The 13,296-nt window shown below is 35.1% G+C and overlaps 1 protein-coding gene across 1 annotated transcript in view; it reads left to right on the top strand.

The window, feature by feature from the left end:
- LOC126647476 (guanine nucleotide-binding protein G(q) subunit alpha) overlaps window positions 1-13,296 on the top strand; it is a 128,875-nt gene that overhangs the window by 96,202 nt on the left and 19,377 nt on the right. Inside the window, exons 4-5 of the mRNA XM_050329775.1 lie at window positions 1,880-2,008; window positions 2,967-3,096. Coding sequence (XP_050185732.1) covers window positions 1,880-2,008; window positions 2,967-3,096 — 259 coding nt within the window. The remainder of the gene's footprint in view (window positions 1-1,879; window positions 2,009-2,966; window positions 3,097-13,296) is intronic.

Consider the following 13,296-nt stretch of genomic DNA (forward strand, 5'->3'; position numbering starts at 1 on the left):
GAAACAGAAATGAGATTTAACAATTTAATAGTATCCCTTTGCTTTATCACCTTTCTAAAATCAGCCAGATACACATTACCAGATACCTTCGTAACATGTCCACTGTGCAGAAGTGTAGTAATCAGGCTTAGCTTGGAGACCACAGCTGAAGCTTGTCAAAGGAATGCAGTGAGACAATTGTGAAAATAGGCCACCACCTGCCAGTTTTTTCAGTTAAAATTCTCCTCCTTTTGTGAATACTACTGTAGCAATGCTTCTTTATCTCCTTCCGAAATTTAGTCAAAAAATTAATTCTTTTGTGGATGGGAGAGAATAAGAAGCTAGTTCAGGGTCTCCGTCACATTCTTACTGTTGTGGTTATAGATCTCTGTCACTTTTTTTTTTTCTTTTCCAACAACAAACTGATGATGGGCTTGTTCATGCTGCTTTTTATGTAAAAAAAGCTGAGGGCAGATCATGGGCTCAGACTCTCAAACCTTTTTCTTATTGCTAAAAACTAATCAGTTCTCAGAAAATATTTTCATAGGAGTAGCTTCTGCTTTACCTGAGATACAGTGTTTAATACATCTTTCTCACATTCAGTGCTTACTATCAGATTGATATTTCATGAATAAAATCATAGTGAGGGAAATTTGATAATAAAATTTGGTAACTGAGCCAGTAATAATTTGGCTCCTTTCCAGAGCTAACAAAGTAATTCATCTGTATTTTTACTGTAAGGTAGAAATCAAACTGTTTTATTTTTGTCATTGTTCAGGATAACGTCTTCGCACTATTTCATTAAGAAGTAATTCATAACATCAAGAAAAAGACTGATTATTTCTTTTCTGAGTTTATTTTAAAAAAGCAGCTTCACAAATTAGTATGAGAAGAACATGTTCAGAGCTTGGTGACACTTCGTCATAATTTAATAAATTACAAGACCATTGCTCTCATCCCCTAGAGTGAATAAGGGTATTCCTAGATTAATTTATTTTCTCAACAGCTAACTCCAGGTCATTCTTCTGCTGTGAACTAGCCAAATGCCAAAGAACTTAATTTCCTACAGCAGATTTTTTTCCAGATGTCTACCATGGGGAGAGCATAAGGTGCCTTGTGCACTGACTTCTTGAGATGTCCAGCTCCCAGACCCAAACAGGCTATCACACGCACATTGCTACACTTCTTTTTTGAAGGATGTCTTTAATTAAAACTTCAGTGCTTTATGGCCAGCTGTAGTGTATTTTATGTACTGCAGGCCTATTAACCTAATCAGAAGTTTCAGTGTGAATGCAGAACTTCAGGTGCAGAGATCCCACAAAATGCTGGTGCTGCCTTCTGATAATAGGATCTGATAATAGGAGAATTTTTTAATTTGACAGTGCATTTTAATTTAGTCTCAAAACAGTGGCATTTGTCCTCCTGTCATTTTATAACTAGTAATAATGTATTCTGTAGCAGTTCATTGCTCTTTGGAAGGTTCATGTTTGTTTATCCAGGTGTGTGTAGACACTGCAACATGAATATCAAGAAATATGTTACGTATTCTAGTAAGACCGTGCAATTTTATATTTCACGCATGTTGTATAATACTGTGTCTCTGAATTTCCTAGAATTATGTGATTGAAAACTTTGGTGAATTTACACATGAAAGCCAAGCAAAGTTGCATAAAAAAACCCCATAATAATTATGCTACCCTGCTGTTGAAGCTATTGTAAGTGGGGATGGAGTACATTTTTTGTAGTTTGTCCCCTCTTTTCTACTGATAATGTTCTTTTTTTCTGTTGTACTTCTTTCTACCCCACAGCCCATTTCCGTTCCCAAATTTTCCTTTCTCTTTTCCTCAGTGGGATGATGGTGTCACTGTCTAGCATTCCTGTTGTTTCTCCCTGTCTATAGCTATCTTAATGACTTGGACCGCATAGCAGATTCCACCTATCTGCCAACTCAGCAGGATGTGCTCAGAGTTCGAGTCCCAACGACAGGGATCATTGAATATCCATTCGACTTACAAAGCGTCATTTTCAGGTAGAAAAAAAAGTTTTAACACCCATTTGCTTGTTTCTTTTGTTTCCTTTTATGTTAGTAATGGCAAGTATAGGATATTGCTTAGAAGTGCATAAAAAGCAATAATTCTGTATTTTTAAAATTTGAATTAGGTCAATTTATTTTCATGTAATTGTCCACATTTAATAAGGAACTGACATTAAACATGTCAGAAGAATCAAAGACAATTAGGTCTATTCTTTTTGAAGGTTATTACTAATAAAAAACCTGTAGTTCATGTTTTCCATAAAATGTGTCAAAGTAATGAGTAGTTAATCTGAAAGTAAAATCATGTTTCTTTGTCATTCATGTAAATTACGGAATAAAAAGTTGTCACATGTGTAGATGACTTCTAGAGAGAAATTACTCTCCTTTAGAGAGAAATCACCCTACCTTAGTGCAAGTACAGTTGTTTAAAAAATAACTGGAAGTTAGACACCTGTGCTTTCACTGAGACATGGGATGAAGTGGGAATATACTGCAGCAAACATGAGTTTTAATTTTGCTATCAAAAATTTTAGTAGGTACATATGGTATTCTATTTACTTAAAAGGGGACGGCTTTAACAAATTGAGATTTTGATTCTGGTAATGTGGGCGGAAAAAGGCAGTCCACCAAGTCTGTTCTATTGACATCTGTTTCTGCTGAATACACAGGGCATACATTGCCAAGTTGTAGCTCATGAGACCTTCATATCTCATAATTCTGAGGGGTTTGAGTCCCACAGTAATTTAAATACAAAAAACAAATCAAACTTAAAGCAAATATGATGAACTATCTACTTACAACAGATTCTATTAAATATCAATGGGAAAAATCATTAAGAAAACCAAACCAAACTGTGGTTTTAACTAAATTCTTGAATTTTGTCATTATGTGTGTGATTGTGTATTTATCTGTTAAGGTATTCACGGAATTGATGTGGATGTTAATTTTACAGAATGGTGGATGTAGGAGGTCAGCGATCAGAAAGAAGAAAATGGATACACTGCTTTGAAAACGTCACATCTATCATGTTCCTAGTAGCTCTTAGTGAATATGATCAAGTGCTTGTGGAGTCAGATAATGAGGTAAGCAATTATCAGCAAAAGCCACCAATTTTAAAGAAAAAATACCTTCACTTGTCCAGTCCCTGGTTTTTTTTAAATGCATCTATGAGCAGTCATGCACAACTTGCACTCAGTGGCATGAGAAGCACTATAGGGATCAAAGGGAAGGAGGGGATCAGTCTTCAGATATGGCAAAGCTGATCCACTCCATGGAGGATTCAAAGAACTCTTGTCTATTTGGTGTTGAAGGGGAATGCAGCTGAATATAGATAAATGTTTGTGCAGTTAGTGTTATGAGTGGAAGCACAATAATAAGTGGTGTAAATGAAGATGACATTTAGAGATTCCTTGCTGGAACAGACCCTGAGGTCGTAAATGTCATTCCTTTGACTTAAACCGTAAGAAATATATTGTATTTTTATTTCAGAAGATAAGAGAATTAAGCAAGTGGGTGAGCTGAGGGGGCAAAGCACACTAGTATCCGTTATTTTGCAGAGTAAGGAGGTTTTTCAATGTTCAGATGATGTTTTGTCTTTCCTGAGGGCTGTTTTAAGTTACTATTCAAACATTTATGGATTTTATTCACTGGCACTGTCCTATGCAAGTCTTCTAGCACATACTTAAAAAATTTAAGTGGAAGAAAGAAAACATTTGAAAATATCTTCTTCATGGCTGCATACATGTTGATTACAATGTCTAAGAGAATGGTTGACATAACAAAGTAAAACAGGTGTCCCTCAACATTCATGTTTGTATGTTGAACTTTCTTCAGGATTCATTCTTTAAAAAAGCCTGGGAGCTCTGAAAGCTTTTACATTTGTAGTCTTTTGTGGGAAGAAAAGTATTGTTATGTTAATTATATAATTATATAATTAACTCTATCATTCAAAACTGAATTTAGAAAAATGATGATGTAGTCTGCACTGACTTCATCTCTTGTAATTTTGGCAGCTAGTCACATGGAGATAAAGAGATCTCAGTCAGACTTAGCTCATCTCAAGCCCAACTAGAAATGTCTGGTTCTGTCTTTTTCTATTTGCATTATTCTTCTGTAGCCACAAAGTCAACACACAAGTATTAAGCATTTTAATTATACAAGGCAAAGCAAAATATATTAGAAATAATATAAAGAAAAATTAGTTATAATAATTTTCAAATGCTATTTTAACTATCCAAAATAAGCTTTCAAACTTTTGGATTGTAGCAATTTATCACTGTGTTTTCATATAGTCTTCCTCATAGGAAGAATTTCTCAAAGGAACTGTGTTGTAGGGAGAGATTTACCAGACTCTGGTTCCTTATTAGCTATATTCTGTTCTACTCAGGTGGCTTTCTCAGCACTTTCTCTCATTTGTCAGATAACTTCAGTGTGTAGATCATGACTTAGAGCATCTCTACTGTAGAAGACAGAGCATTATCTTCCTAGGCTGAATCATTTGGCATATATACATACTCTGTGTTCTCATAAGCTAAAAGGGTTCAAGTGTTGTGATCTGAATAGAACATCTGACTGAAGATTGTGCTTTGGGCTCTTCAATGACTGAAGCGATACCTAAAATTGTGGTAGCTTTTCTGTAACTACTTTTCAACTATTATGAAAAAGATAACTTTACTCATAAAGCTGGTTTAATTTTTCAGATTTTTCACTTTCAAAATACTTTATGGAGGTCAGAACTTTCTTGCAGATGGTTCTTTCACCTCACTGCTAAACTGTTTGAGTTTCTTATTAAGGACAGTAGAAAACTTCGGAACCTTTTTAGTTCAAAATATATTCATGACTTTTAATCATGACCAGTTTTTGTTTTCAAGTCATACATGCATAGTCTAGTAGGCTTTCCATCACCCTTAGGTCTGTGTTACTCTAGCTCTGGGAACGATCCAGACAGTCTCAGAATTAAGCACCAGTTTGGACAGCTTAAGTTTTGGCTTTCAGCAAACTGTAACCTGTCTGTCTAGATTTTGTTGGTATGCCAGAGCACTGCTTTCTTCCTTTCCTTTTCTCTTCCTTTATCTCTAACCATTGCAGGGAATAAATGGAAAAATGGGTTTATTTACTCTGCATAAAGCAAAGCATGGTTTGTCTGAATGTGAGTGTGGTAGAAATATGGGAAAAAGTTTTAAAGGTGTTGACACCTTGAATTAAGAAATGTATCCCAGAAAAATGTTTTTGTTCTTCACTACAGAGTGACAACCTCATAAGGGAAGACAGTGACTTAACTTGGAGACTTTGGTAACCAGCCAAGAGATACTTTCAGCACAAACTTTAAATTGTGAAGCAGAATTTAAGGGTAGAATTTAATCCTTCTTTGATCTGTGTGCTTCATTCTGAAATTAAAATATCTGACTTGACAATTTACAGTGTTCTGCTATTTCCTTTGCATTGCTTTCATGACCTGATTAAGCTATGATTTTTGTAAGATGGCCTACTTTCTTTTTCTAATTAGTTCACTGCATGTTATTGCCCGAAGTCTCTTCCCTTGTAGTACATTTTTACAAAGAAAACTGTAATTTTTAATAATTTGTGACATTCTTTTTAGTTACTGTAGTTTTTCATTACACTCATTTTCATTACTAAATACGAATCTGTAGCAATTACTATTTGCCGTTTGGTGCATATGTGATTATGTGACCCTTCCTCATTATGAAATTGGTTTAGAGCCCTGAAGATTCTCAATTTGTATTTCAAAATGTAATGCCTGGTGGATGCTTGGTTGTAAATCTATTTCTTCCTTTTTTTACCTTATTCAAGAGAAATACATTTGGATTATAAATCAGATGAGCTTCTACTGTGTTGAGAGGATTTGTGCATGTCTCTCAAGGGCTTTTACTCACTGGATATGTGTGAGGTGGAGCTGGGAACTGTTTCTGACTTTGTGTCTTTGGAGGAGTTAAGAATTAAAATTTCTGAGGAATATATTATAACTGCTGTGTAAGGGGACATCATACGTGGAAAGTAAGACAAGTGTTCAGATTGCCTGTCATTCAGAGACCTGTGTAGGATGACTTTTAAATGACACATTCATGGAATTGTACTCCCAAGACATAGATCTGCAACTAAAGAGTTGGAAGCTTCAATCCTGAAGAAAAACACATATGACTTTCCGGCTGTATTTTAGCTGATTTCTCAAAAAGCTGATACTCAGAAATAATGGCATCTCTCTTAAGGATGTGTCTAGATTGTACATAACTTTATTTTGGTGCATAAGTGCAAAATGGGAAGAATCAATAAGGGTGTTTATTTAAACACATCCTGCAAAATTTCAGCTCATGTACAGTCATGAAGTGCTTCTTTCTTCTAACATACACATAGAAGCAGAGATTGCTAGCTATTCTGCATTCTACCCTTAATAAAATAGAAAGTCTTTCTAGGTTCATTGGTGAAAATGAGGACAAAATTTGAGCCAGAGGACATAATACACTAATTACATTAATAGTACTGTAAGTTATATTACATCAGTGTGATGTGATGTGACAAAGGAGAACATGTTATAAATTAAATTATCAGTTATTTCATCTTTTCGGTTTTTCAGAAAACTCCAATGGAATTAAAGGTGAACTAAAAAATTAAGGAATTATCTGTCTGGTACATTGGTTTATGATATATTATGTCCTGTAGGTCATGCTTTAGCAGATCTGGAGAAATTTATACTTTTTATTAAAAGTCACAGTTTAGAACTTTTCCCATGTTGAAAATAGACTTATTTGCTTAAATAAAGGGTTCATTCTAGATTAAGTATATTAATAGATATTAAAGGACGTTGCATTTATGTACGTATCATGGGTAGGTCCTCTCAACATATAAAATCTCAGGGTCCCAGTGCAATAAATGCAAAAATGAATTCCAGCTTTGCAAGAGAATCGGTAACCACTTGGTTAATTATGGAAGAACTAGAGACATAATAGTATACCTGGAAAACAGAGTTTCAGAAAGAAGAAACTCTTTGCACAGCTTGTTAAATACTTGAAAATAGCAAAGTATTTATTGAAACTTCAGCATATTTTTCTTCCACATTAGCACGCTGAAAGTCTTAAAGTATGTAACATTTCAGACAACTCTTTGGTGATTATGTAGGCATGGGTTTTTTTTTCACTACTGTTCTCAGAGCAAAACCAGGAAAGACAGGATACAATTTCCTCAGTTCAATTAAATGAATGGATTAATAGGCCAAGTGAAAATTGGAATTTTCCAAACTGTCACAAAGCAAATACTGTTTTTCCTATTGTCAGAGGTTGCAAAGCAACAGAGGCATTAGGCAGCATGAAGTATGCATTGCTGGAAGATAATTTGTAGAAGTAAATCACTATGAGTATTCTGAATATCCATTACACAGAATATATTGGGGGAAAATGCCAGTTTAGATTATTCTGGTCAGACCCAATACATTTGGTTTAAAAAAAAAAAATAAATTGTAGAATGGGAAGTTTTAACAGAATTGGAGGTAAATTATGAGCCTCCTTGATAAGAGGAGATTGTTGTTGAGTTTTGCACTTTTTAAATTACAGCTTATGTTTTAAAGCCTTTTTTAAGCTTATACTATGTCTTCATAAATTAAATTTGATTTAGCTGCGGTCAAAATTGTTAGTTTTAATATAATATGTAATGGAATTTCTCTTAAAACAGTATTTCCTTCTGTTGTCTTTAACCATCAGAACTGTCATCCAATTCGCAATAAAGTTTTATAGAAAGTACCACCTCCTTATAATTAATGTGTTTATTTATAAGTTTGATCCTAGATTGTAGTTCTTGCTGAAAAGGTGTGTAGTGTATGAAGCAAGCAGGAATAGCTTAAGAATTCTGAGTTTTTAAAGTAATAGAAAAATTGATTCCTTGGCTTACGAAATCCTAGTCACATGATCTTAAAAGGACTTTTTCAACCTAAACGATTCTATGATTCCCTGCCTTTGAGCTGTGTCTCATATTGCCATTACTTTCTGTTTCTCCTCCTTTCACACCTATTAAGCTGTTTTCTAGGATCTGTCTTTTCTGTGAGTTTGACAAATGCCATGTGGCTCAATGGGTATTAAAAAAAATGATGCCATAAAAGTAATTTTCCCATCCTCTTGGTTTTTCTTTGTGTTGATCTGTCCACTGACTTTCAGTTCCTTATGACATAGAACCAAATGGTTTGTCTGCTTTAAGGACCTGCATCACCTAACCTGGTATGATAACCAGATTAAATCTTTTTGTTCCAGTCTTGATCAGTCACTTTTGAAATATTCCAACTAAAAGTTTTGCATGTGGCACCATTCTCTTCATCTTGAACAGAAGGAGTTCCCCAGAAACTTGTCTAAACCTGCTCCACTGCTGCTGTATGACGTACAGTGGTTTAGCAGCCAGGTTTGTGCAAAGGCTGCTGCTTGCATTGTTGAGAATTCTTCTGCTGTAACTCTCATTCTGTATTCAGTATCCCATAGTTTTACAGCGTTTTATCCTGAGTTTACAGACTTCTAAAGCGGTGGCTGTTACTTAGGAGCTGTGATCCCCATCAAGTCTTCCAAGTTTCTGAAATGTAGAATAGCAGGTTCATTTACCAGTACCAAATGTTGGCGTGGCACTAAAAGTAGGAAAGCATAACATTTGTAATTTGAGATGTGAATAGAATCCATAGATCTGGAGATGACTTGTGCAACATTTCCAATAGCCATTGCACAAATCTTGTTAATTCAAGGGGGTACTCGGACAAGTGGAACAGGAGAGATGAAAGGAAGAAGGGACATCTGTCCCTTGGAGAAGCAGTGTGGAGCATTTTAAGTTGTTCTCAAAAATGCTATGTCCAAAACATTACCAACAGGGGATCATCAAAGCGGTCTAGTGTCCTAATAGTTTGTAAATACAGTGTCTTACAGTAAAACTGTGCTTGACTTGGTGTGTTCATAGATCTGAGGGCTAAAAGATGATGTATCTACGTAGGAGTGAGTGAAGTAGAATTTTTGGCTTAGAGTGGTAGGATCTCCATCCTGGAGAGAGACGTTCGAAGCCTGACTGGACACAGCCATGAGTAACCTAATCTCATGACAAAAATTTTCCTGCTGGGAGCAAGGAGTTGTACCAATTGACTTCCATGCATTCATTCTAATATAAATTCTTTGATTCTAGAAAAGCTATAGTTTGACACGTGAAAGGAGATTTTTTGTTCTTTTCTTTGGGGAGCATCTTTGTAGTCATGCCATAAGGTTTTGCCATAGCTTGTTTAATACCCTAGGGAACCCTACTTTATTTGACAGTGGATATGTGCATTAATGTAGTTACCTTTGCAGTACTTAATTTACACTGAAGAACTTTATCAGAAGTATTTTATCAGAAATAACACTTGTACGAAGGCAAAACAGGATATTAAGAAAATTAGGGGTTCAGTATCTCAGCCATAGCTGCAACTGAATAATGGCACTCTTATTTTGAGTGATGGAAAATTTTGTTATTCTTAGGTTGTCCTGAGTAGAAAGGATCAGTGTGGCTTGGTTTGTTAAAAAATATTCCAGTTAAAGTCTAATTTATTAAAATTACATTAAAATAATTGCATGAAACCCAGGATAAGTATCTTTACTAACTCATTTGTGTGTATAGCTACGTAGATGCAGGCATACATGGTTACATTTTCAATCTGAGCAAAAATATATCTGATCAGAATGAGTGGTGTTCATCTGTGATGTGTTAATGAGTGACAAATTGGTACAATGTTCCAGTCACTCTTTCTTTTGATGTGGGACAAAAATAAGAAATGGGATGAGGCCACAGAGTTCAGAGTACTTTTACTCTTTATGGAGGCAATTATGAGAACAACATATTTCATTTTTTCATCAAAACTATCTTGATGTTTGCCTCTATGCATACTCTCACTTTTCTTCCAGCACTTTGTATTCCTTATTCACATAGTCATAGATGGCTTAGCATGAAGTTTGAAAGAAAACAATTCTGAGATCAGAGCACCTCTCTTTCTCTACATTGTGAATAAATGTAATACTTCAGCTGGCTGGTTTTTCATCAACAACCGGCAGTCTAGAACAATTGAGCATAGGGTAGAGGGATAATATGAACTCCCAGTTAGAATGAAAATCCTCAAATGGCCTTCATAATTATTAATTTTTTTTCCTATGGGAAATCAAGTCTCCAGAACTGATTGCTCATTTGATAACTAGAGAAAATAACACCTGTGCCAGATCTTGTTGCTGTATGTTTTGTATCTGTTCATACCTGTTCACACAAGTGCATATTTATGTTTGGCTTGTGGATAAAGAACCTTTTGAATGTGGGGAAGATTTGCATAAGGAAGAGTCAGAGCCCCTCTCTCTCTTTCTGTTAAAGTGGGTGGTTCATAATGGAAACGGGAGGTTGAATAATCATGATCTGGCTTACAGAGGCTGCCAGAAATGCTGCTGGTAAATGTTGCTGTTGGCAGCAATTGCTGGCAAGGATGACTGACAACTTTTTTTTTTTTTTTTCTCTGAATAACCAATGTCAGAACTGTTCAGAAAAGAGCTTTATTCAGTGACAATTTAATTTTAAAATATTTTCATTTATTTTTCTCAAATATATTTAGATTTTAATGAAAAGCTGATTATTCTGGCATTCATGTTATTTCATGAAAAATAATTTAAGAGCCATTTTTTAATTTTAAGAGCCAATTTTTAATTTTAAGAGCCAATTTTTAATTCAAAAACACTTAACAGCAATGTGTGGACCATGGGTTTTTTGACCATGTTATAGACCATTTTGGTGTTGGACAGTATTTTTATGTTTTGGTGGCTGTTGAACATGTTGACTGGATGCATCTCAGCTGACAGTTCCTTTATCTGTGCCTCTGCTGGGTACATAAGATTGCCATGTATTTGCCAGTGCAGTGTTGCAAATTCAAGTTGTTGGAGAGGTGAGAGTTCCTCTTCCAGGTAATTTGAAATACAGTTCTCATCTACAGAGATGTTTTCCCAGTCCTTTACCAGCAGCTTTTTTTTTCAGACTTGCTTGCAGAAAGATTCAAGACCAGTGAACAAAATAAAGGAATTATTCCTGAGCTTTGTGTTTGAAGTTGCCTCTCACTGCATTTGAGTTACTTATCAAAATATTTATACAACCATTGTAGTTTTTTAGTTTACAGCAGTAAAGCTGCAAGATTATACTTCATACTGGTGGCAAAAATGTGAAGCAGTTTCAGTTTTGATTTATTGTGTTTACTTTTTTACATAGTTGAGGACTCTGCACTTACCTCCCACTTCCTGATTTCCTCTGTTATTTCCTAACTTTTGCATAGCAACTGTATCAAATTTTTAACCAATAAATACACTGTAGGTCTTTCTGTGCAACATTGCTTCCACTGAAATAATTGCTGGGAGTCTTACTTGGATAATGGAGACATTCCTAGTTGATACAGACTTTCACACAAAAACATTCACACAATATTTTGTCAATTAAAATAGTAAGTTACTGTGACACTAAATAACTTCTGGATTACTAACCTCTGCTCTTCTTCTGAAGCTCTCCTGTGTCAGTACCTACTTTTCTATAGTTATCATCTCTAAATGTACTCTCTCTCAAATAAACATTTTAATCAGCATGCACAAGTTATATATGCAGTACAAGTTTTTCCACTGAAAAATGCATCTTATTTACTTCCTCACCACCTTCTCTATCACAGCATTTCAACAAAATGTAGTCCCTTGGAATTTGTGAAATCCTGATTTTGTTAACAGAGAGTATCTAAATTGCTGACAATTTTTTCAGGAGGAAGTAATTGCTACATTTTTTGTTCACTGTGTAAGATACAGTACACCCACTAGATGCCACTCTAGACAATCCTAAAGACAGTAATGTGTGAAACTCCACTACTGCATTCTCTGTTGTTTCAGATTAATATTGTACTTGATCTTTTCTGTCAAAGCACTGTTTGTTAGATGGGAAATGTTGCTTTCCCTTCACGGGGTACCAGCTGATACAGCTCTTATATGCTATTTTGGTACTCCTCAGGTGTTTTTCAGGGGATTTGGTGTTTTAGAATCTGGTGCTTATAAATTATGCCAATTCTGTTATTTCTCTAATTGCAGGAGTAATAGCATATTTTTCCAGAGCAACATATATCAAGGAGAATTTCAATACATAAATCCAAACTAGAAATCCTTCATTTTAACATGAAAAATGGAAGTGTAGGTATTTTTAAAAAAAAAAAAAAAAAAAAAGGTAGAAGGAAGTGTATTCCTTTTTAATCCATTAAAAATTAAGGAAGAGTTTTCATTTTAATAAAAATATGTGAAAACTTGATTTATACACTTATTTGTATTTGTGTTAATGTTTAATTCTCATAGAAAAACATTTCAACGTAAAATCTTGTATATAACAAGAAGTACATGGTAGAAAGAAATTTCATTTAATTTTTGTTTCATTAAAGATTGCTTCTAGTCATAAAATTAGACAGTCCTGTGATTCATTAGTAAGTACAATGTTTTTTCTTGATGTTTCATATGTTCTTATGATGTTCTTATTCTGTTTCATAAGGTATTTTTAAACTGGACTGGCAACTGTGACAGGTTGTTTGAAATACGGGAGAATTTTTTGCTGGCATCTGTATATCAGAAGAATGGAGGAATAGCTGGCAATATCAATATGTTTTTTATGGAATTTGGGACTGAGTGCAGACAAAAGCAGAGCAGGGAAGTTGCCCAGACCAGCAGATCTTGGGTGATGGTAAAACAGTAATCCTCCTGCTAATTTTCCCTGTGCAAAACCAGGGAGGCTATGATGAACTCTTGCTGCTGTTGGACAGGGTTACTGTTGAAAGTTGGCTTCGCTGCTGAGAGTGGCTGTTGGCTACTGAGAAAGCCTTGAGCCAGCTCCAGCTACACATTTCTGTACAGTAATTATTCACAAGTTTCTGTCTGCAGCCTTTTCCATTGAAAGTGAAATAAGATTTTTCTGGAAGCAATTTGGTGAGTAGAGCTGGCTCATAAAATGAAATCAGGTACTTGGACAAACTGTTAAATACAACCTGCCCCTTCCTGTTGCTGTTCCTTTTTTGAAGAGCCGCACTGTCATGCTTGGTTTGGCAATGCTTCCTTCACACTGCATCTGACAGAAGGTCAGGTCCCCAGTGCTGAACTCTTTCTATATTCCCTTGTAATCCTATCCCTACTTTCAGTAAAATTACTGTAACATGAAACTGTTTTTTACATAAGAAAAGTGCGGCTTGTAAATAAGTGTTTTTTAGAACAGTAGTTCAACCATATCATCATGTC

Source organism: Myiozetetes cayanensis, unplaced genomic scaffold (genome assembly GCF_022539395.1).
Source record: "Myiozetetes cayanensis isolate MyiCay16 unplaced genomic scaffold, myiCay2020 scf4, whole genome shotgun sequence".
NCBI lineage: Eukaryota > Metazoa > Chordata > Aves > Passeriformes > Tyrannidae > Myiozetetes > Myiozetetes cayanensis.